At 44.2% G+C, this 25,557-nt stretch overlaps 1 protein-coding gene across 4 annotated transcripts in view; it reads left to right on the top strand.

Moving 5' to 3' along the window:
• Positions 1-8,899: 8,899 nt before the first annotated feature.
• Positions 8,900-25,557, top strand: part of HDA14 (histone deacetylase 14) — a 185,636-nt gene continuing 168,978 nt past the window's right edge. For 2 of the 4 annotated variants that reach the window (XM_086500815.1, XM_086500817.1), the window contains exon 1: positions 8,902-9,071. In XM_086500815.1, the coding sequence (XP_086356941.1) occupies positions 8,924-9,071 (148 nt within the window). In that variant the 5' untranslated portion in view covers positions 8,902-8,923. Of the gene's footprint in view, positions 9,072-25,557 lie in introns of all 4 variants that reach the window. The other 2 variants (XM_086500816.1, XM_086500818.1) reach the window with 2 other exon arrangements.

Genomic DNA, 25,557 nt, shown 5'->3' with positions numbered 1-25,557 from the left:
GAACTCGTATGCTCTGAATGCTCCTTCTTTCATGAATGTGTTATAGATCACTTATTGAATGATGCTCTTGATTGTACTAAGAGTCGCTCAAAGATCTAGACCTCATCTAGAAAGATGACACAGAGATGGAAGCATAATCAATGGCAAGGCAATAGAAGAGGCAAAGGGAGCGATCAAAGTGGGAGGCGAGATAGTCAACCAAGTGGATGATGATGGAGATATGATCATCAATGTGAATGATCCTATTCCTTTCTTTTCATGGCATGCACCAACCGTCTCCCGCCCTGCTAACTAGCTCTAATTTGCAGTGCAAGCTTTGTTATTTAACACTCATAACAACAAATGCATGCCATGTTCCCAATGTGTGCACACAACATGCTTGTGTGCACATGCTTGTAAGGCTATGTATGAGCTCAAACGGAATACAAGAGTTTGCTAAGTAGTGTTCCATGAACTTAAAAGTTCCTTCCATTTAAAGTGAGTGCAATTTTGTTCAAGTGTAGAATATGTAGTGCTAGTTGGTGCACTGTGCTATGCTTAGTGCTTCCAGACAACACAACAATGCTCTATCTAAGAGTGACATCATGTGAGCTACCCCTTACACTAAATGTCAATGTGGACTTCTAATAGGTTGACACATTCTTCCCAATCAGTTCTCTTCGGAAGCCTTGATATTGTAATAAACTTAGATAACTGATTGAGAGAACAATAGAAAGGAAAAAATTGATTTGTATTTTGCAAGATGAGAGTGAAAATATAGTTTAATTGGAAAAAAATTGCTTCAGAGTTGGCTTAAAGGGATTGATGTATGTTTGCAATAAAGGTTTTTCTTGAACATGTTCCCAAGGTGTTATATTCTAAAGCTATATTCTCAATTCGGACCACATTGGGCTCTTCTTTAGGTACATGTATAGTTGTGCTTAATGCATTTATTAATGGGTGTGGCTTTGTTGAGCTTCAATAGTATCTTCAAAAACATAAAAGGATTATGTTTTATATTGCATATTGTAACCTTTTATTTATTATCAAAGTTGTTGTTCCTTTGAACTTCCTTCCTAAGTAGGGTATAAGGGTTATGCCATGGGTATCCTTTGGTAGGACACTCTTTATTACCCCATGGACCCCATGCCTTAAAATGCACTAGTAACCTAACTATGACAGCACATAAATGTGTCTTCTCAAGTTTTTTTTTTAAAAAACTAAGTATTCCTAATAGTGTTACCATATACATGTGGTAGTGATGTGTGTGAACACACTAGGACCGCCGGGGCATTTTTTCCCTCTTTAGGAGGTTTTTTCCCCCGTGCATTGTATATACGCCCATCACTCTAGGGCTATCTATCTTTCCATTGCACACTAAGTAACACACTCTCTATTGTGTGCCTTGAGCTTCCTTCGTCTTCTCCAAGCTGTGTGTGTTTCTCTGCAACCCTAATTCCAACAATTGGTATCAGAGCAGGTCACGTCCTCCCGGGCTTAGTCGCCAGCTGCTCCAGCACACGCCTGCTCACTTTCTCCAATTACAATGAGCTTTGGCGAGCGTTCGCAGATCGACAAATATTTCGGGCAAGCTCTAAGAGCTTGGTCTGGTCAGAATTTTGATTTGGGCTCATTTCGGCCTCCGTTTCCACTACAGGCAGTACTGCACAGGCTATTTCGTCATTTTGTGCAGATTTTCTGTCAGTGCCGTTTTCTGCATAACAGGTGCCTTATAGTCTTCTACGGTTTGTGCTATATAGCACAAGTTGTTCCCGCTCCATTTCTCCTATTTTCGGGTAGTTTTCACATCAGGTGCAGCATTTACCATGGCTGACAACAACAACACAGATGTGTTCAAGATGTTTGCTGCTGAGGACAGGTTGGATGGGGACAACTACCCTATGTCGGCTTATATGATGCAACATGTTCTTGTGTCAAAAGGTGTCTGGAACATTGTGCAGGGCATTGATGTACGTCCTAGTTCTGAAGATGTAGGCGATGTTGAGGATGTTGCAGGTCTTGCTGCAAGGATTGCAGTTGTTAGAGTTGTTTTGCCTACGGCAGAACAAGCTCGTTGGGATGTTAAGGATGCGCAGGCTCATGCATTGATTGCGTTGTCTGTGAAGCGCACCATTATTCCTCACATCCGTTCAGCAAAATCTGCAAAACAGGCTTGGGATATTCTAGCAGGTCTTTATGCAAGCCGCAATGAAGCTAAAATTGCTTTGCTGCGTAAAGAGCTAGAGTCGAAGATTATGCATGAGGAAGATGATATGGACACTTTCCTTGCTAGTGTCAAGGATATCAATGAGCAACTCATTTCTGCAGGTGAAGTCATTTCGGACAGTTCCCTTGTGCAGACTGTTCTTGATGCCTTACCAGATTCCTACCAGACTTTTGCTAGTACTTGGAGACTGATGACCCAAGGAAATCCTGAAGTTGTCAAGTTTGATGCATTATGCACATTGCTGTTGCAAGAGTCACTTTCTAGAAAAAACAGGACTAGGCAGCGTGCAGTTGAACAGGCTTTTATTGCTTCTCAAAGAAAGGGTGGTAACAGTAATGCAGCCACTTCTTATGGTTCTGCTGCGAGTGGCAAAACTTCTGTTCCTAATGCTTCTGCTGGCAGCACTTCGTCTGGCAATTCTGGTGATAAGGGCAAAAAGAAGATGCGTTGCCATTTTGTAAAGCCAATGATCACTTGATCAAGTCGTGTCCTAAGTTGAAGGCCAAAGAGGCTAAGAAGAAAGAGGGTGGTTCCACTGCAAATGCTGGTTCCACTACAAATGCAGCCATTGTTGAGTCTTCTGTGAAAGGAGATTGTGATGCTGATGTTGATGCAGAATGGGCTTTTAGCGCAGAGTGCACTTACAATCCTGCTGTCCATGATGCATGCTTGTCAGTTGCTGCAGATTCACATGTGTGGTATTTCGACAGTGGTGCTACAAAGCACATTACCTCACATCGTGAATTGTTTACCTCTCTCGAGTCTGTCCCTCATGGGAATTCAGTCACTTGTGCCAACAACGCCTCTTATCCAGTTCAGGGAGTTGGAAAGATTGTGCTCACTGCTGCTAATGGCAGTTCCTTCACACTTGTTGATGCACTTTATGTACCTGGGATCAAGAAGAATCTCTTGTCTGTATCCGCACTTGCCAGACTTGGACTTGTAGTCAAATTTGTGGATGACAGATGTACAGTTCATGATCTCAGTTTTGGTGATGAAATTGTTGCATCTGGGCTTTTGTGCCGTGGGTTGTATAAGCTCACTTTGTATGACAAGTGTGGACAAAATTTTGCAAATGCTGTTGCAGATTCAAGGGCTATTTCAGATGCAAAACTTTGGCATGCACGTTTTGGTCATTTGAATTTTGCCAGTTTGCTGCGTTTGCAGAAATCTGATATGGTTGCTTCTTTGCCGCCTCTTGAAGCACCTATCAAACATGTTTGTGAAGGCTGTATTCTAGGTAAAATGCAGCGTTCTAAGTTTCCAAAGGATGGTTCAGTTAGGGCCACATGCAGGTTGCAGCTTGTGCATAGTGATGTTTGTGGGCCCATGCAAACTCCGTCCTTGGGCAATTACCTGTACTTCGTGACTTTCATTGATGATTACTCCAGGCATGCATGGGTATTTCCGTTTAAAGCGAAGTCCGAAGTTTTTATGTGCTTCAAACAATTTTTGGCTATGGCTGAAAATGTCTCAAAATGTACTATGGGCACCCTCCGTTCCGATCGAGGGGGGGAGTATATGTCTCATGAATTTAATGCATTTCTGGCTAGTCGTGGGATAAAACACCAATGTACAGTGCCTTATACACCTCAGCAAAATGGTGTTGCTGAGAGGAAAAACAGGTCACTAACGGAAATGGCACGATGTATGGTCAAAAGTCAAGCTTTGCCGCATTCTTTTTGGCTTGAGGCCATCATGTGTGCCACTTATGTACTTAACAGGTGTCCTACGAAAGCTTTGCAGTCTATTACTCCATATGAAGCATGGCATGATAGAAAACCTTCTATTGAGCACATGCGTGTTTTTGGCTATTTGGCATATGCTTTGGTGCCACAAGTGCAGCGTAGAAAATTGGATGATAAGGCTGTCAAATGTATTTTTGTTGGTTATAGTGCTGAAAGCAAAGGTTACAGGTTGTATCATCCGCAAACAAAACGTATTCTGGTTTCACGGGATGTAGTGTTTGTGGAAGACTCTGTTCAGCCCTTGCTGTCATGTACTAGAGATAGTAATGTAAGCTCACAGGACATTTATGACACTTTGTTGCCTCTTTTCAGTGGTGGAAATACGAATGTAAGTTCCAATGAGGCAAATGTACAGCCTATGGGGGTTTCTGAAAATGTTTTAGAACAGCCTATCACTGATGCAGATGTACATGATGTACTTGATGAGGAAAGGGTTGAAAATGAGCAGGCTAGAGGTATGCCAAAATGGCTGGTGCACACTTTGCGTGACAGTAAATTGGATGCACCTTTATCTAGTCGTACTCGTTCAGGCTCTCGCCATGCATCTTATGCATGAGATTGTTATGCTTTGGCTGTGTCTAGTTTACATGATGTTGAGGAGCCTCTGTCTTTTGATGAAGCACAAAATTCAGAAAATTGGATTGCTGCCATGAAATCAGAATATGATGCACTTATAGAGAATGACACATGGACTTTATGTGATTTGCCTCCTGGCAAAAAGGCCATTGGTACGAAGTGGGTTTACAAGTTGAAACGCAAGCCAAATGGTGAGATCGATCGCCATAAGGCTCGACTTGTTGCAAAGGGTTATGCACAACAAAAAGGCATAGATTATGAAGAGACTTTTGCTCCCACTTGTCGTATGACTACTGTGCGTTTTCTATGTGCATTGGCAGCTCATTTTGGTTGGGATGTACATCAATCAGACATTGTTACTGCTTTCTTGAATGGTGACATATTTGAGGAAGTTTATGTAACGCAGCCTCGTGGTTTTGTCATAAAAGGAGAAGAGGACAAAGTGTGCAAATGTAGGAAGGCTTTGTATGGGTTGAAGCAATCTCCTCGTGCTTGGTATGAGAAAGCTGACACTCATTTGGTTAAACGAGGCTTTCGTAACAGTCCAACAGAAAGCACATTGTATGTAAAGCGTGAGGATGATGTATTTCTCATTGTGGTTCTTTATGTTGATGATTTGCTGATCACTGGACCAAATGAGAGACATATTGCTGAATTTAAGGCTGATTTGAATGCTACTTTCAAGATGAAAGATTTGGGGCTGTTGCATCATTACTTGGGTATACAGTTTAAGCAGTGTGATGGTGGTATTGCCTTGTGTCAGAAAAGTTACATAGAGACATTGCTATGTAAGTTTGGACTTGAGGACTGCAAACCTATTGCCACACCCATGGAAACAGGTTTGAAGTTGAGTCTACATGATGCTGGCGATCCTGCTGATGTCACTCTTTACCAAACTGCTGTTGGCTGCCTCATTTATGTATGCAACACGAGGCCAGATATTCAGTTTGCAGTCTCGCAGGTCAGCAGATTTATGCATAGCCCAGGGTCTAAGCATTGGCAGGCTGTCAAGAGGATTTTCCGCTACCTTAGTGGCACTTTACATCTTGGCTTGTTTTATCCCAAGGGGGGATCATTGCCGCCAGACTTACATGCTTTTTCGGACTCAGATTGGGCTGGTTGTTTTGACACGCGAGTGTCCACAAGTGGTTTTTGTTTCATGCTTGGCAGTTCATGTATATCATGGTTGAGCAAGAAGCAACCTACTGTGGCCACTTCGAGTTGTGAGGCTGAGTACAGGGCAGTCTTCACAGCTACGGTTGAGTGTGTATGGCTCAGACGCCTTATGGCTGACTTGGGTGTTGGTCAGGACACTGCCAACACTATCTACACTGACAGTCAGAGCGCATTGGCAGTTGCGAGGAACCCAATTTTTCATGCTCGCACAAAGCACATTGAGGTGCATTACCACTATGTCAGGGAGAGACTCTCAGCAGGAGAGATCAGCTTGGCTTATGTGCCAACACAGGACAACCTTGCAGATCTTTTCACAAAGGCATTGTCTCGTGAGAAGCTTGAAGCTTTCCGCAAAGCTTTGGGCTTACTCCCCTTTGTGGACTGATCCTGTCCTCAGGGCATGGCACTTCCCTTTACTCATGTGCCAGCTCTCGTTCACCGCATCACTCCAGGGGGGATTTGTCACCATATACATGTGGTAGTGATTTGTGTGAACACACTAGGACCGCCGGGGCATTTTTTCCCTCTTTAGGAGGTTTTTTCCCCCGTGCATTGTATATACGCCCATCACTCTAGGGCTATCTATCTTTCCATTGCACACTAAGTAACACACTCTCTATTGTGTGCCTTGAGCTTCCTTCGTCTTCTCCAAGCTGTGTGTGTTTCTCTGCAACCCTAATTCCAACAAATAGATGTGTAAATCTTTAGGATTCTTACTTAAACTTAAAGCTCAAAGACAACTCCTCACAGGAAAAATAAGCAAGATAAATTTCTTCACAATTTAGTGATAGCGAGCTTCCAATTTAGTTGTTGCATTGCATTTTATCATAAACAACCAATTATTTACGTAAAACCCATACTAAGGACCTTATAGAGTTGTCTAATTTTTCTTTCCAAAGTTAAATGGGTTGATTAAGTTTTTTGATTGTTGTAGCACTGCAATATTCACATACGGTATTCCTAATGGCTTCAAAAATATATATATTCACATAGTCCAAGGACACTCTAGAGAGAAGAAAATGGTAAAGAGAAACACAAATGTCTCAATGTGCACTCGATCACCTCTTTATATGAACTCAAAAAGTCTTTTCATTTTCTAAACTCACCCTTCACTTATGCATTTAAGATGTTTTGAAATAATTTTTATTTTTCAGAGATTGCGGGCCCTAATCATTCTAGACATAATATTTTTATAAAGATCTCACATTTTTCTCATTTTGTTGATCTATTGCTAATGTTTATGAAGCTACACTCATAATGCCTTTTGGCATAGATTAAGTTTATAAGTATTTTGTATTGCAAAGTGAAAGATGGAACCCTTAGCCAAAAAAATTCCAAGTTTCTTTCTTAGCTCTGAAGGCAACTTTGTAGATACAAAATGGTGCAAAAATCATTTTGAAAGATATAATTGTTTTAAGGGTCCTCATTACCACTAGGCAAGCCTCATGATTTTCACTTGTTTGATTTGTTATAGATTGGGGTGTTTGGGATGCTTGGTTTGGACTTCTACTCTCTCCACCATGTTTTCTATAGCCGGCCCTTCTTATGATGGACCTTAGAGCTCCTCTTTGTCTTCTTGGAGTTTCCCTCTCCATCAAGAGCCACCTTCAACAAGTGGATTTTCCTCTACATTGGTTGACATCTCTTAAATTGCTTCACCTATAGCGCTCTGTTGGCTATTCATTATGGCTTCCTTCGGTGGATCTCTTAGTGATGCTTTCTGTTTCTTCTCTACCATCTCCATCGTCAATTGCTCCTTTCTTTTTCTTTCTCCTCAGCCCTATGGTTTTAGATGGTACTTGTTGGAAGGTTCAATTGCCATGGCAACCCATCCTTACTCTATCATTGTAGTGTCTTTTTTGTGGTCTCAATCTTTGGTATTTAATTGTAGAGTGAGCTTTCAACGGGCGTGCCTATCTTTTAGAGGTAGTTTGTCATCCTCTCTCCCCCTTAGTTTGCCACGACAGTTTTAACTCTCTTTAGAAGTTCCCCTGGTTTTTCAGTTTTGAGTTTGTCCATGTGGCTAGTTTACAATTTTTCAGATGTCACCTTTAGGCATGCTTTGTAAACATTTTTGTACTTGCCATCAAAAATTAGTATCAACATTCATCTGGGTGTTTCGAGGGGCTTTTTAAGTAATAGAAAACAACCATAGAGAGAGAGAGAGAGAGAGAGAGAGAGAGAGAGAGAGAGAGAGAGAGAGAGAGAGATATGATGATGATGATGATGATGTATTTATGTCCTCGGGGGGCCAAAATGACCCATGGGACCACAAAAAAATCTACAAGAGGATCCCCTCATGTGTGTAGAGGGGGTAGTGGGCTAGTAGCTTTCTTGTGTGTTAGTGTTGTGTGATGATCCAATACTTTGGCAAAGTAGATGCCTAAAGCTACTGGGGAGGGGTGTGTCCGAGAGAGAAGCTCCTCAAAGGTGACATCCCCTTGGAATAGCAGTGGGAAATCAGCACGGATGTGAGCGTATGCTGGGCACTCGATGATGACATGGGCGTCCCTTTCCACTTTGTTTAAATTGCATTGTGTGCATGTCCTTCTATTTTCCTTAATATTCAGCCACCCTCCCGTTTCAATCTTGAGCATGTGTGATCACGTCCGCATCAAAGTAATGGCCCGTCTTGCCTGGTGGGACATAGGTGTCCTGATATGCATTTTGGGTGTCCCCAGTCTTGTAGGTCTCCCAATATCGTGTATTGATGTGTTTTCCGTAGTATTCAAATTTGGACTTGTACATTGCTGTACTCCATCTAGTGTGTAGGGCTTCAAGTATGCTTTTGTCAAAATTTAGCCCATGCTCATGTTCAGTGCCTTCCTCTATGTGCATGTCCACATGGTCTCCCACATTCCATCTAGAGAACCATTTTCGTATGTCTTCTACGAGACTGGATGTGAGAAATTTACTCTTGTAATTCTTTTGCGGTTTTACATTCGGCTGGCCATACCATGTGGGGTAGACGGCTCTCCGGCATCATCTTAACTTTCATCGGGTATCTGTGTACCCTCTGTAAGGCTCGCATTTCCAAGGGTCTCTTGCTTGTCTCCAAAAGCATCACTGAGAGAGAGCGAGCGAGCAAGGTCCCCTCAAGCCTCCGCTCGTCTAGCTCTGTAGCTGGTTGGTCGTAGCTCTTTTTGGCCTCCGGCCAACAAAAAAAAGTGCATTCCACGTGGGCTCATTTCAACGGCTGGCTGGTGTTGGGGCACCTATGTCCTCATTACAAGAGAGAGAGAGTTCATGGGTGCTTTTCTGTCGAACGGAGCTTGTGAACGAGCATAAGAGAGTAGAGTTTTCGTATGCTCCTGTTGATGACATGGCTTGGGCGTTGGAGAGTCGTGTTTTTACGCTCCGTGCAGGTGACAAAATCCTTCCTTTCTTTCTCTCTGTATCCGAAGACACACATAGAGGTGAAATTGGGCCTCGAGCTTGCCTTCACATAAACACACACACACACACACTAGACACCGACATTGGGGTCCATATTGGAAAAGAGAGAGAGAGAGAGAGAGAGAGAGAGAGAGAGATCTTATTGATATCAAGCTCTCGTACAAGTGACCAGGGGTGGTCCGGCATAGAACTGACATGTCAACTGAGTAGACCTGAGGTGCTGTTGACACTGCCAATTGCCCTTGCACATGAGACCATTGTGATGGCCACAACATGGGCTGGGCATCACCATGGATAAAGAAAGCCGTCGTTGCCGCCAAAACGGTGCAAGGCTACCCACCAAGAACGCTGGAGGGCTTGCCACGGAAGCGCAGTGGGAGTGAGAAAAAAAGGCAGCAAACAAGCATCGGCTCAACTTGCAGTTGAAGGAAGACAATTGGGTGCTTTTATGGTTTGAGAAGGCATGCCTAAGGAAATGAAAGAGGTAAGGAGCGGCCTTTTCCAAAGCTGAGTATGCGATATTATGGCCCTTTCTAGATTCAAGAGAAGATCAATGATGTATCCTTTAGATTGAAGTTGCTAAATACTTGGAAGATTCACAATGCATCTTATGTGAGTGTGTTGAAACCTTTCAAAGGTGAGGTGCCAGTGGACAGGGAGCCTGAGGAGCAACCTAAAGTGGGAGTGAGCCAGGAGATTCTCGTTCCAGAATAGATATTGGCTCACAAGGAAAGTGAAGGGTAAAGTGATACGGTGGTTCTTAGTTAAATTCAAGAACTATCCGACAGATACTCCTCGGATACTGGAACTTTATTGTAAGGCTTTTGGTCTAGCTTTGACTATTCCTAGAGATCAAGGAGATCAACGGGTTGAATTTGGGCAGACGAGACTGCTTTTGGTCTAGCTTTGACTATTCCTAGAGATCAAGGAGATCAACGGGTTGAATTTGGGCAGACTGCTCCTTTGTCACAGATTATCTAGATGGAATAAAGTCACTGATTTTTCTTTGGATTTTAGGGATAGTGATGGGGCTGACAGTATTCTGTTGTATGTACAGTTGTGTGGGTTCATGCTCGATTGCCGAGGCAAGAGCCTCTTGCACAGGTATTGGATTAGCTAGTTGCTAGTCCCCCGCAGGTACATGTGAATTCGGAGAGATTTCACTCGAGAAATCTCGTCCGATTCAAAGGACAACTAGCCCTACAAGTGCGGGAGCTTGAGGGCTTGCTACGGATACGACCGGCATGCGAAACGGAGCCCAAAACAGTAAATTACAGTCTCCCATGTATTTTTGTAGGTTTAGGTTTTTGACCCTAATTGATCCCTAATACCTCCAGGAGCTTCAGGGAAGCGTTGGGATCACTGTGTAGGTGATCGGGTGCATTTTTGGGGCAGAAAATAGAGAATTCAGCGTGTTGCAGAATCTCGCCAGGTTTGGGAAAGTGCCCGTATGCGCCCAAAAGTCATCTTTTACATGGGGAAATTTTCTGTGAAGCCTGTGGTTATGCTGCCAAAATCGGGCTAGAGTAGGCCATTTTCGGACTGGTAAAAGCGGGACAGCTCGTAGGAACTCGTAGGTTTTCTCCCAAGTTTTATAAGAATAAAGAATATACCGAAAGGCGCGCCAGTCTATGGGGCCTACAGGGTGTCGTTGTTTGCTTGGTAGTACTCTAACTGCCGAGCCGTGGTTTGTGTGATGGGAATGGGATCGTGCTAGCTAGGGTGGATGAAAGAGAAACATCGTGCACACAAGTGAATGTGTATGGCTTGATTATTATCACTCAAGCGAATTAGGTTCCAAGATGAGTTAACTTGGACTCATAAGCACGATCTTGAGTATTTGCTAAGCCATCACAAGCTCACTATAAACAAGAGAGATGTAATGCAAAATGGAATGAGTTTGCTTATTCATGAAATGAGCTTTAAGTAGCTCTACAGCCTTGCACCAATACATGTGGGATAATTCCACCTTTCCTCTCCTTGAATCATACCCTAGTACTCTAGGACAAAGCTCACACCTTAGAATCCTCCCCTTGAGGTTTGGACTAGGAAGAAATTGACATCTCTGTCACACTCCAATCCAGGAGCAAAAGAACACCTCCAATCCATGAGACAAACTATCTCTAATCCAAGAGATACTCAACACCTCCCCTCAAACAGATGTATAAAACTGAGACCAAGCTAGTTTAAGCTATCTCCAAACAAATACAACTGAAAGGGGAAAGGCAAAACAAGAATGTCGTCGTAAACTAGAAGGCTATTGCCGCCTTCTTCTTCATCTTAATCTTTGTCTTCTTCTGCCAAATAGACTTTGGGCCTTGGATTTCTGCTGGTGCTGCCTATGTCCCTTCTGAAACACTTGGAAGGAAGGTGACCCTTCTTTTTGCAAATGCTGCAAGTCTTTGATGCTAGACAGTCCTTTGCTATGGGTCCTTCTTTGCCACACTTGAAACAAGTTTTGTTACTAAAGCTAACTGCAAAAGCTCCTTCCTTGCTTCTTCTCCTCGGACATTAAAGAGTTGATTACATCTTGGAAATCTGGAGTTGGATCCTTCTCTTCAATGATGGTCATTATCTGGTCAAAGCTAGGTGGTAAGGTTGCTAGACGAATTGCAATTTTGTCCTCCTCTGGTACTGCACTGTTTACATAAGCTAGTTGTGTGGTCATGCTCTTGAGGCGATTGACCAAGCTTGCAATATCTTCGTTATGTTCCATTTGTTATTTGTATAGATCCTTCTTTAAGCTCACTTTTCTCTTCTTTTTCCTAGCTCCAAAGTTTTTGTCTAGTGTTTCCCATGCTCCCGATGAGGTTTCACAATCATCTGTAAAGTGTATATAATTGTTATGTAGTGCAGTGATTATGATTCCTAATGCCTGCTCGTCCTTGGCTTGATGTTGTGCACTCATAGCTCGTGGCAATATGTGTGCACCATCAGTAGATGTCGGATCAATGATCGTTGGCTTGACTACTCCCCACAACTGTTTTTTCATTAAGTAGCCTTTTAACTTGGTTTGCCAAGTGTGAAAGCGCTCCCCGTTGATTTTTCAAAGCGCTTTCTCTTCCATTGCGCTAATAGAGGGGTCTTAGCTTAGGATACTCTCCCAGCCAGTGTCTACCTTTTTACACAAGCACGACTTAAAGGTCATTCTCGTAAATGTAGATAATGACATTCATTACGAAGGGTGCTTGGTTGCAAAAAATTCTAGAGTTTAATTGCACAAAGAGAGAGAGAGAGAGAGAGAGAGAGAGAGAGAGAGAGAGAGAGAGAATCCCTTTGTGAAGCTCCTCTTCACAAAGAGGTAGTGCCTTTTTTTTTGCTTTGAAGTAGCCAATGAAACCTTTGATTTGCTCAAGTAGCTCCCTTCCCTTGAATGTCGAAGCTTGTGAAGATTCGAAACCTTGAATTTTTTTTTGTTGAGAATTACCTCTTTACAACAGTTGAGAAACCTTTGAAGGTCTTTTTTGGTCAACAAACTTCTACTACCTTCTGTCTATGGGAACTAGGCTTAGAAGGGGCAGTGGCTCTTTTGAAGACAGTGGCTCGTTGAATGTGTTCCAAGCCAAGTGGGAAGCGTCCCTTGGTAATGGCCTGAGAGCGGGAAGCTTGTGTGCAGGAAAGAGATGCGGGGCGAGGGAACAGGGGCCTACTGTAAGGTGCAGCGGAAGTGAATGTTGAACTTTGCTCAAGATGAGTGCTCCGAACTATGCTCAAGGGTTCCTTTACTTACGGAAGGGAGAGCCTTCCGTTCCTTTAGTGAGAGAGTGCAATGGACACAAACAAAGTGAATGACACTGTGAATGAAGGTGCATGAGACTGAGAGATAGAGAGAGAAGAATCACCAGAATGTTGTCAAAACCCTCCTCCGAAGGCCCCACTCTCTATGGCGAGAGCGGTCTACTATTGATTGCACAAATCTCTACAATGCTTTGGACTTGCCGACGATGTCGATGATGATGAGGACGACTACGAGACGGACTGAAATTTGAAAATGCTAATGGCTGAAATCTGCAAATCTTTATCTGCTGAATTCTGACTCTATGTCGGTGACGATGTCAATGGCGACGATGCAATGACGACGTGCTGAAAACGCAGATGCTGAAATCTGCGTTTTCTGGGCTGAAACTGCAAACTGTGGCTGATCTGACCGTGCGGCGAGGATTTGCTGTGGGAAGGTGAGATCTGCGAGGTTCGGGACTTCTTCTGCGGAGTCTTGATGCTGAAAACTTTAACGCTGGTCTAAATCTGGGTTCCGTCGCGGTAGATCTGCAAAACGCTGGATGATTATGCTGATGCAAAAACGCTAGGGCTGAAAATTGTCTTGCTGTGGAGAACTGCTAACGCTAAGGCTGATCTTCTGTTCTGCAACTGCAAGGGCTGATCTGCAATATAAAACGCCATGGCTGGTCTGTCATGCAAAAACGCTAGGCCTTGCTGCTGATGTAGAAAAGGCTAGGGTCTCTTGTGGGGTCCTGCTGAGAAGGTGCCTGTTGAACGCGAAGTTCCTGCTGCCTCTTCTGCCTGAAAGTGCTAGCGCTAGGTTTACTTATAGAGTTGCTTGGCTAATTTGCGCCTACCCAATTCCCAACGAAAGTCACTTAAAAATAATAAGTGAAAATTGGCTAAAATAGGGAAAATAGATTTATGCACTGTATAAATGCTCCTGATGGGTTCTGATGGAAATCTGATGATCGTGCTGTGTGCAACCAGAGGATATGCATCTGATTTAAGTGTCTGGACATGCACGGTCTGCGAACAGACTCACAAAAGTGCCAGATCACTTTCTAATCTAACTGAACTAAACCCATGTCATAAAGTAGCTTGTTCACGTACACATAGGGTTAGATGTGCACGTGACATCCCCTCCTTTTCAAAGTGAGGTACTGGTACCGAACTGTATGGCGTTGAGGGAGATCGCCAACAGCGTCCGGAATCCTGGAAAGGACTCTTTGCCGGCTCACTCTAATGTGTGGGTCATGTGATACTTGAACTTCATAAAGGTCTGCAACGCTTGCTTCTTTGGGCCGCGCCGAAAGCGACACAAAGTCATCTGTGGCTCCTTCAATGCTTCAACTTTGTCTATAGTCATGCGTCTACCTTCTTCAAGAATCTCCGAGGATGAAAATTCCTGAAACCACTTCCAACACAAAAACATGAATATACCCATTCCATGGAAAGTGACTGAAAAAATTCTAGTCTTCTCTAAAGACTATACATGCAATGTAGATGAACATATAGATGGAGTGCCAAACCGTTCATCAAACACATGCAAAAAATGAGATCGAATCTTGACTTTTTGATCTAAATCAATCAACTGTGGCAAATCACAATGGAAATGTCCATGCTTGATGTTCAATCCTTCTTGTGCTCTTTTTGATACTGTGTCATGCCAAGGAAGAAACATCGAATGTGCATTCCTTGGGTGCAAACATTTCAGGTTTTCATAAGTAATCCGCATACATCCGTGCTCATTTGTGAGTGAATCGTGTTCATCGTGCGATGTCATGCCTATGAAAAGGGATCACATAAGGACGGTGACTAAAATACAAGAGAGCATCACGAATGAAACACTCGAACAATGCGTATTGACTAATCATTCGAACACATAATACTTCTTGTGGGGGTTCTTTGGACCTCGACTCAAGAGCCAAGATCGGTTCTTTGTGATCGATCGAATCTGCAATGAGGTTAGCTTCACTAGACAAAGTATCAACTAAACCATCATCCTTGTGAACAATCACATCATCTTCCTACAAATCATCATGCTTGTCATTATTATCCAATTCATCATGCTTATCATTATCATGCAAATCATGTGTGTCATGCTTTGGAAAATAAGAGACCGAGAGAGTCTCCGTTTCCGGATTCTTTGCCAGCTTCGCCTGCACATTAAAAATGAGAGATGAAGAATGAACAACTTGCTCTCTACGAATGACAAGGGGAGAGTCACTTTTGGCATTGAAAATGAACGTATTTTCCGCCCAATCAATGAGAGGGTTATGCTCATGAAACCATCGAATGCCCAAAAGCATATCACATCCTGAAAGCGGAGAGACTACAAATTTTCTGCGGAAGGACGCTTGCTGAACAGTGAACAAAACATCAAGGCACTCTTGCGTGATGAGAGAGTCCATACCGGGAGAGAAGCCAGACACCTCGAAAGGAGATGTCTTGCGAACCTCCAAGCGGGCTCTTTCGACAAGAGAGTCACTAATCAAATCATGCATACTGCCTGGGTGAAACAATAAGACAAAACGCCGACCCTTCACATGACCATAACACTTAATGAGAGACTCATCAATGGGAGGATCATGAGAAACTTGGGTCACACTCGTGTTCTCGTTTATTGCATTGACAGAGGAAGTGGGTTGTGTGGGTTCTTCAGTTTCATTAGATTCAAGCTTAGGACATGTTCTTTTTATGTGACCTTTGATGTGACAATGAAAACAACGACCTTCCTTAGAATAAATGCTTTGTTCTTCCGACGTGATGCATCCTCCTAAAATTCCTTGTTCTGCCTTTTCATCTGGAGTGAGCTTAGGTTTAGCAATTGTGTTAGCTTTACCCTTAGGTTCATTAGGAGAGTTCTTTTCTGAGAGATTATTGGAAGATTGGTTAGAAGAGTTACCGTTCTTACCATTCTTACCGTTCTGAGGGTTCTGAGAAGTCTGAGAGGTACTTGTGGAAGTCTTGTTTTCCTTAGGCTTTCCCTTGTTGTGCTTCATCTCTTGTGCGAGAGCAATCGCTACCGCCTTGTTAAGATCGATTGGGTTGAGGACTTCGACATCAAACCTGATATAGTCGTCCAACCCGAAAATGAAAGCCTCCTTGCGCTCATCATCCCATTTGCGTAATTGGGTGCCGAGCTGCAAAACACGATTAGAGAAAAACATAATTGGCATACCATTTCGCTTGAGACTGCGCCAATCGTCTTTCAATCCTGCTAGGTACTGTGGGGGCATAAACCGCGCCTTGAGCGTGTCTTGGAAGTCGGCCCAATTGAAAGAAAGGGACGCGCCATCCTCAACTTCCTGTAGGTGTGCGGCCAACTGTGCCTCTTGCCATACGTGGTACCAATTAATGGCATCACCGGCAAGGTACATGGCTGCCATCAAAACCTTACTGTTTCCTATCTTCTTAGTTGTCGCAAAATAAGCATTAAATTGATGCAACCAAGAATGAATAACACTAGCATCCATCTTACCATCATACTTACTGAACGTGATCTTCTCTGTGATGGGGTTGTAGGAGTCCGAATCTCGGCTTGCGTCACTTGATGAACTACCAACGTCTTTGGCTGGCTCGGGTTTCGAGGTGAGTCCTTGTCGGACGAACTCTTGCATGCGGAGGTCTCTCTTTATCTCACGCTCTAACTCCAAGGACGCTCTTCTTTCTTCGCATGCTTCGCGCTCGCGCTCCAAGGCAACGCGATTCGCTTCTTGTTGTGCCATCATGTCCATCAGTGACTTGACCAAAGCCTCCACAGGATTTGGTGCAAACCGTGGCGTAGGTGGGGAAGGGGGAGGGTCGGAAAAACCTCTTGGTGTGGAAAATTCTTCTTCACCTTCTTCATGCTCATCACCTTCATGCAAAGTATCCATTCCGCTTCGGGTGATGACCTTACACTGAGATCTTTGGTTCTTAAGTTCACGAGGAACTTTGGTTCTTGTGGGTCTTGAGGTTCTTCTTTAGCTTGCAATCTATGTTAGAGAAGGATCTTCTCTTCACCCGAGCTCTTCTCTTTCCCGCGGGCGCACCCCTTGGCGGCCTTGCGCTCACACCAAGGTTGCTTTTTCCCACCTCACATTGATTGGCCGGCCGCTAAGTGCACGGTCCGCTCTCAATGAGTGAAAAGAGAAACGAGGGGAGGCTGGACAAGCCCTTCTTTCTTGGGTTTCCTGTCATTCTTTAAAAACATGATTAGGAATCGACACGCCCAAGAGGACTTGGGTTACGTGCGACCGCAACAAGCAAAAAAATTCTTGTGGTTCTTTCCTTGAGTGATACAGAACACTACCAAAGCTCTGATACCAATGTAAGGTGCATCGGAAGTGAATGTTGAACTTTGCTCAAGATGAGTGCTCCGAACTGTGCTCAAGGGTTCCTTTTACTTACAGAAGGGAGAGCCTTCCGTTTCTTTAGTGAGAGAACGCAATGGACACAAACAAAGTGAATGACACTGTGAATGAAGGTGCATGAGACAGAGAGATAGAGAGAGAAGAACACGACACCAGAATGTTGTCAAAACCCTCCTCCAAAGGCCCCACTCTCTATGGCGAGAGCGGTCTACTATTGATTACACAAATCTCTACAATGCTTTGGACATCGTCGACGACGAGACGGGCTGAAATCTGAAAATGCTAATGGCTGAAATCTGCAAATCATTATCTGCTGAATTCTGACTCTATGTTGGTGACGATGTCGATGCCGCGATGCGACGACGATGCGCTGAAAACGCAGATGCTGAAATCTGCGTTTTCCGGGCTGAAACTGTAAACTGTGGGTGATCTGACCGTGCGGCGAGGATCTGCTGCAGGAAGGTGAGATTTGCGAGGTTCAGGACTTCTTCTGCGGAGTCTTGGTGCTTAAAACTGAAAACACTGGTCTAGATGTGGGTTCATTTGCGGTAGCTCTGCAAAACGTTGGATGGTTATGCTGATGCAAAAACGCTAGGGTTGAAAACTGTCCTGCTGTGGAGAACTGCTAACGCTAGGGCTGATTTGCTGTTCTGCAACTGCTGGGGCTGTTCTGCAATGCAAAATGCCAAGGTTGGTCTGTCATGCAAAAACGCTAGGCCTTGTTGCTGATGTAGAAAACAGTAGGGTCTCTTGTGGGGGTCCTGCTGAGAAGGTGCCAGTTGAATGCGAAGTTCCTGCTGCCTCTTCTGCCAGAAAGTGCTATCGCTAGGTTTACTTATATAGTTGCTTGGCTAATTTGCCCTACCCAGTTCCCAACAAAAATCATTTAAAAATGATAAGTGAAAATTGGCTAAAATAGGGAAAATAGGTCTATGCAGTGTAAAAATGCTCCTGATGGGTTCTGATGGAATGCCATATCACTTCCTAGTCTAACTAAACTGAACCCATGTCATGAAGTAGCTTGTCCATGTATGATGTGCACGTGACACCTACGGACCCGAAAAAAGCATGAGCGTCCTTTGATAAGGCCTTGGCGTCCGCCTGTGGAGCGAGGAAGGCCGGAGCGCGTGGGAAACATTTCTTGCAAACCCACCCGAGGGGATTTTAGTGCAGTTTACCGCCGGGGCTTAGATCCGCCCACGAGCCCACAACCTTGAATTAGGTTTGGTGAGCATTGACCCCGAAACCTGTAGGCCAACAAACAACTCAAGGTGGATGAGCTAACCACGGGACCCACTAAGCTTTGGTTGTATTGAGCCTCCGAAAAAGTAGGCTTTTAAGTTTGACCCTATAGTGAACACATACACACACACCTTAATTTAGCCGAGGTGGTTAGAGGGGCCTAGTAGAGTTCAAATACAGGGATTAGATAGGCTCCAAAATGTGAAAAACATAGAGATTTCACACATGAAATTGAAAGATCGAACCTTGGGCAAAATCAACATTCAATAGTTCTACAAAATGGTGTTGATGAACACTTTACACACACACATAGTTCAAAAGCAATTAAAAAATACGAGGAGCGTAATGCTAATGGTAATCTCCTTTCGTTAGCCTAATAATGCAGGTAGTGGCACATCCTCAATGAGGGCGTATATTCCGTGGTTATCAAACCTAGGGCGGTTGATTAACCACCACAATTAGCAAAGTGCTAATGTGACCTAGCATGGGGAAAAGATTAAGAGACTAATTACTAACACACAAATGCACAAACCTAGCTTAGCACAACTTGATGCTCTGATACCACTTGATGGGAATGGGATTGTGCTAGCTAGGGTGGATGAAAGAGAAACATTGTTCACACAAGTGAGTGTGTGTGGCTAGATTATCAGTCAAGCGAATTAGGTTCCAAGATGAATTAACTTGGACTCATAAACACGATCTTGAGTATTTGCTAAGCCATCACAAGCTCACTATAAACAAGAGAGATGTAATGCAAAATGGAATGAGTTTGTTTATTCATGAAATGAGCTTTAAGTAGCTCTACAGCCGGCACTTGTCACTTGCACATTTCACTTGCACCACGTGGACATGCTTCTGCCATAGTCTAGCATGAGCCTTAGCGTAGGACCTAGCTTGGCACCTTGTGAGCCTCTAGCAGGACGTGCATGCCTAGGCCGGTCATAGTTGCATACCCTCTCTTGCATAGGACAGTCATTTCAGCATGAGCATTTTCCATTGCATTGATCCAGTTTTGTGACAGCGTGTGAAACACCTCTTATAGGTCATTTATTTATAAGTGACTTTTGGAATTCTTTTTAGAAATTGCGGGTTTGTTGGGGAGCTTGCCCGACCGAGCATATAATTCCTATAAATGAAGACCTAGCGCTTGCAGAATCAGGTAGAGGAGCAGTAATCCAACAGCAGAAGGGGCCTCTCAGCAAAAGTCCCAGCAGCAGCTAGTGTTTTGCATCCACTGCAGAGCCTAGCGTTTTTGGGCAGTTTTCAGCAATCAGCGTTTTGCCATAGTACCATCCGTGAGCCTCGCCGCGTACCAGATCCCATTCTTGCCAGCAGATCCTTGCCGGAAAGCCATCCATTGTGACAATTTTCAGATTTAGCGTTAGCATTTTTCAGCCTCGTCATTGCCATCGCCATCGTTGTCGTCGTCACGACACAGTTCCAGTTTTCAGCCCTAACCATCAGCGCCATATTCAGCCCTGCAGATCGACCAACGTTTTCAGTTTTCAGCCTTGACGCCGTCGTCGTCGACACCATCGTCCTCATCATCACAGATCCCGGACTTGATGACGACACCATCGTCGTCATCGTCACAGTCATCATCGTCACAGTCATCATCGTCGTTGTCGTCGACACAGACCCATCAACAACCTCGTCGCAGATCCCAGACTTGACGACGACACCATCGTCGTCATCGTTACAGTCACCATCGTCGTCGTCGTCAACACAAACCCATCAAGAACCTCGTTGTCGCTGACAAAGATCCATCGGAACCTCGTCGTCGTCATCATCATTGTCGACCCAGACCCACCAGTACCTCGTCGTACGTCGTTGTCGACATAGACTCCATCAGTACCTCGTCGGCGACATCGTCGTCAACATAGACTCCATCAGTACCTCGTCGTCGACATCATCGTTGTCTACATAGACTCCATCAGTACCTCAAGGCTCATCGTCGACATCATCGTCGTCGACATAGACCCAACAATACCTCAGTACTTGTACCCAACATCAGTACCATCAGTATCTTCTGTACCCAACATTAGTAGCGTCAGTACCCATTAGCATCAACATCTCAACACTTACTCATAGTAGCATTTGTGCAAGAAAGAAGAAAGTACTTGCTCTGGCAACAGAGCAAGGGGGTGCTTGAGGGTTTGGGATGCGACATCCCTGTGTCGTCTCTCTTCTCTCTCTTGTGTCTCTCTTTCTTTCAATTCGATTCAGCTCTTTCAAGTGAAGTAAAGCAACCCTTGTGTTTGTGTGCAGAGTACTAGATCCGAGCTAAATCCTAAACACTTCTGCTGGACCTGACAACACCAATACATGTGAAATAATTCCACCTTTCCTCTCCTTGAATCATACTCTAGTACTCTAGGACAAAGCTCACACCTTACTTTGTGTGAAGTGTTAGTTTCAGCTATAGGTTCATTTGCGAAGTTTCTCTATGTCGTGAAGTTCAAGTAAAGTTTATCAAGTGTAGAATCGGGTGAGAGCTAAAGTCTACCGCCCTACGGGCCGGTTTCATGGTTTCGTCCCAGGGACAGAATCACTTTTTCCTTAAAGAGTGAGCCTTGGTTGGTTGCGGCGAAGACAGAGCGCAGGAACTTGGAATTACACTATGGCTTACAAGACAAACGATGCCAGGGAAGAGGGTCCCTCTTCACAGGACAAAGAGGCTGTTCCTCCTCTAGTGTTCGAGCATGGCGAGAGTTCACGGCCACCCCTATCTGTACCTTTTGTTGATATGAATGCTCCACAAGGTCAGGGGTTCATGACTTGGCAATTAGACGAAGATGCATTCATGACATAATTGGTTGCTGCTGTGAATGTGTTCTCTCAGTTTGTGCAGAATCCTAGGTGTATGGAATATCTGCAGGCACCACGAGTGTCACAACAGACAAGGCAACCGTCTGATGTAGTAGAGCCTGTTGAGGCTCAAGCCTAGGCCCTTTGTGCATCCCAACAAGGCGGGGAGCACTCTCATGTTGCGGAGTCACGTGGGGCTCCAAGACAAGTTCCTTCTGTCCACAAATAGGTGGATAGGACGCCTATTCCACAGGCTTTACCAGTTCAGCCAACCACCTTTAAGAGTCTGCATGTTGCATTAAATGGACAGGGAACCAGTTTTCAGGCTATGCAACAGGTTTTTCCACCACCCACGGTACATCGTGGGTATATTGGGGGTGGATTAGTATTTCAGCGCATGGCTGGTTATGCGCTTGGAAACCAGCAATATATGCCAGGAACAGTTTTTGGGGGTAGGCAAGGCATGATGTCAAACCCCATGTATGGAAATATTGGTATGCAACAAGGGTTTTAGTGCAACCAAGGCCAGTTTGGGGTGCCATAGGGCAATTTGGCATGGCTGGTTTTTCTGACCAACACTTACATATGGCACCAATGACGCAAAATATCAATGGTCAAGGGGCACCGATAGTGCCCATGCTGCAGACAATTCCCTATGACAATTTGGGAGCAGTGGAAAAGCCAAAAGCCTACAAAGAAGGTGGTGCAACTATAAAATTTGATACTTTCAGTGGCTTTGAGGATAAGGCAAAGGCTCTTACTTTCCTCTAGCAGTTTGATACAGCTTATGCAAGGGGGAATCTTACAGAGGCCTGCAAGGTTAGGAAAGCTGCCACTTCTTGAAAGGCAATGTGCTTACATGGTGGGCGATACTGTTAATGCAAAGACAGGCACTCGCCACATGGATATACTTCAAGATTATGTTTGCATCTGCATGGCTGTCAAGTGAATTTGAAGCCGATGTCATGACGGATTGGCACCAACTCACTGCGGCTACTTGCAAGAGCCTACAGGAGTACAATCGGAGGTTTTGTAAAGCGTTGCTCTCAGTAACCTCTTACAGGTTTGTGCCACTGATAGAGCAGATTGAGAAGTATTGTTGTGGGCTACCTAAGGGGCTTTGAGAGATTGCTGTACAAAGAATAGAGTGGCTACCCTCGCTGAGCTTATGGAAGTTGCCAACACTAGTCTTGCCTTGTTGAAGGGAGAGGACAGTGGGTTTCAGGGCAACGTGAAAGGGGGTCAGCAAAAGATAAATTCAGCAAAGAAGCCCATTGTGAAAGTGACTCCTGAAGTGTCCTAGGGGTCAGAAAAGGCAAACAAAGGCAAGGACTTAGCCGACTTTTGAAGGACAGGCCAAGAAAAGAAAAGGAAGCCTTTCGTGCTCAAGTCGTTCGAGGAGAAGAAGGCTTTAATGGATGAGAACAAATGTTTCATATGCGAACAACCTGGTCACTTGCTACATATTGTCTACAAAGAAGAAGACCAGCTCATTTGGATGACAAAGAGGACAGGAAAGGCAAGAAGCCCAAAACCACAACAGGTCTCGTGCCATATTTGGTGGGTGATAGGCCATGTTCAGATGCCAGTGAGCTATGTAGAGCGTGGGGTGAAGTTAGGGACAAGACAACACTCATCTTCTTTGATCCAGGTGCTAAAGCAAACTTTCTCTCACCAGAATTGGCCATTAAGCTGGGCATCAAAGCTGAAGAGATGGGGTACACAACATAGGTAGGGTTGGCATGTCCTAGCCACCCAAAGTGTGTTACGCCTATCATTGGAAATTTGCGTTTGCATATCCAGGCATATGTGGACACAAAAGAATTTTTCATTATGCCATTGGCAGGGTGCGATGTGCTGTTGGGAATCCTGTGGACGTTCCGTATATATGGAGTGCTGGATGTCTTCAACAAAAAGATTATCCTTCAGCATAGGGACAAAACTCACATCCTTGATGTAAAGCTTAAAGGGGAGTCTGTCCCTATTGTATCTGCTTCGGCTATCACTTCTGTAATTAAGAATCATCTTTCTCCGTAGTTGATTTTTGCACGTGATGTTTCAGATAATTGTCGGTCAAATTTATCTGTGTTAGATAAAGAAAGGTCAACATTTTTGTATGAGTTTAATGACTGTTTTTTTGACTCATTACCGTCTCGGTTACCTCTGGAGAGGCCTCAGGATCATGCGATAGATTTGGTGCCAGGTTGTAGCCCACCAAATAGGCCTCCCTACAAGGTTAGCGCGGCTTACCAGAAAGAGATTATGGGCCAAGTAGAGGAGCTGCTAGAGAAAGGGCTGATTCAACCTAATTCTTGACTGACTAGAGGGTGCTGCAATTTTCAGCAGGATAGACCTTAAGAGTGGGTACCATCAGATTCGTAGTAGGCCAGAGGATGTGCACAAGACTGCGTTTAGGACGACATTTGGTCTGTATGAGTTCTTAGTGATGCTGTTTGGTCTTACAAATGCTCCTGCGACATTCAATAGGATGATGGATCGGATTTTCTGCCCACATCAAAAGTTTGTCGGCACGTTCTTTGACGACATGATAGTCTACTCAAAAGAATGAAGAGGAGCATAGGCGTCACTTGACCATTGTGTTTGAAGAGCTACGCAGTCACGGTTACTTGTCAATCCTAAGAATGCGAGTTCTTCTTGGAAGAGATTACTGCCAAAGAATGGTGTCCGAATGGATCTTGCCAAGGTTGAAGCAATCAGGACATGACCAGATTTAAAGACTGTGCATGATGTCTGTAGCTTCTTGGGCTTATGCTCTTACTAGAGAAGGTTTATCAGGAACTTTGCCGAGATTGCTTCACCCCTTCATGCTCTGCAAAAGAAAGAGGTCACGTTCAAGTGGACACAAAAAGAGATTTCAACTTTTAATCTCTTAAAGGAAAAGATGACTTGGGATCATAGTCACGAGGGACGCGTCCAGGAGTGGGACCGGGCTCAAATGTATGTTTAGTGTAAAAAAGAGGGCAAGATGGCAAGTGGGGATGGAAAAGTTGGGACGGGAAGCCCAAAAATGGGTGTTCCCTATGACTATGCTTCGGATCCAGTAATTGTGCTACCAGATCTCAGGAAGTCATTTGTGGCCCAATGTGATGCGTGTGGCAACAATATTGGGCAGTGTTAATGCAAGATGGTCGGGTAGTAGCTTACGAGAGCAGAATCTTGTAAGGGCCAGAAAAGACTATGCAAATCTATGAGAAAGAGCTACTGGCCATGATTCATGCGCTCTCTAGCTGGAAGTACTACCTATTAGGTGCTGATTGTGTTGTCTAGACAGATCATCAGACCTTGCGATACTTCTTGATGCAATCAAAGTTATCCGAAAAGCACATGCGATGGGCAAACATTCTCTCTACGTTCCACTTTCAAATTCTGCATGTGGAAGGCAAGAAGAATGTTGGGCTGATGCGTTATCAAGAAAGCCACAAATTTCAGCTGTGCCAATTCCTTATCATCATGAGCTTGATGACATGAAGGAACATTATGCTACTGATGAAGATTTTGCAAGGATCTTTGAACAATTGCAAGATGGGCAAGACGAGCACTACCTTCTCAAGGACGGTTTTATGATGATGCATGGCAGATTATGTGTCACTAGGCATGCGACATAAAATTATGGTAGAAAACCATGTCCCACCATATGCAGGTAATCGTGGTATAGATGTGATAGTAAAAGCGGTCGAGACATTCTTTTATCGGCCTACTTTGAGGAGAGATGTGGATGCCTTTTTGCGAGCAGGCGTGATTTGCCAATAGGTCAAGTTTGACAGGCAAAATGCACCAGGGTTATTACAGCCATTGCCAATTCCAGATAAGCCATGGGAAAGCATTGCTATAGATTTTATCTTTGATCTTCCAAGAATGCCGTTAGGGAATGATGGTAATGGACCATTATTTGCAGGTTCAATGAGGAGGCCATTTTATTCCTGTCAGGAAGAAGATAAAGTCTGACTAGATGGCACGGTTGTTTATGTACAATGTGTGCAAGTACCATGGTATGCCACAGTCTATTGTCAATGATCGTGATCCTTGTATGACGAGCCTGTTTTGGAGAGGCTTGTTTGAAAACATGGGCACCACGCTCAAGTTTTCATCCTCATTTCATCCACAAACTGATGGGCAGTTAGAAGGGGCTAATTCTACTATCTTAGATGTGCTGAGATGTTATGTGTCAGATAATAAAAGCAAGTGGGAACAGTATCTACCTATGCTTGAGTATGCACACAACAATACGGTAACTGCTAGAGTCACCAATTGTATTGAAGCTTTACCTTGAGGCCTTTGGGTTACAACCTACGTATGCCCCAACTCA

This window comes from Adiantum capillus-veneris, chromosome 25 (genome assembly GCF_014529385.1).
Source record: "Adiantum capillus-veneris isolate H3 chromosome 25, ASM1452938v2, whole genome shotgun sequence".
NCBI classification, from domain to species: domain Eukaryota; kingdom Viridiplantae; phylum Streptophyta; class Polypodiopsida; order Polypodiales; family Pteridaceae; genus Adiantum; species Adiantum capillus-veneris.
Note: the sequence above shows the minus strand (reverse complement) of the source record. Positions and strands in the feature narration are given on the sequence as shown.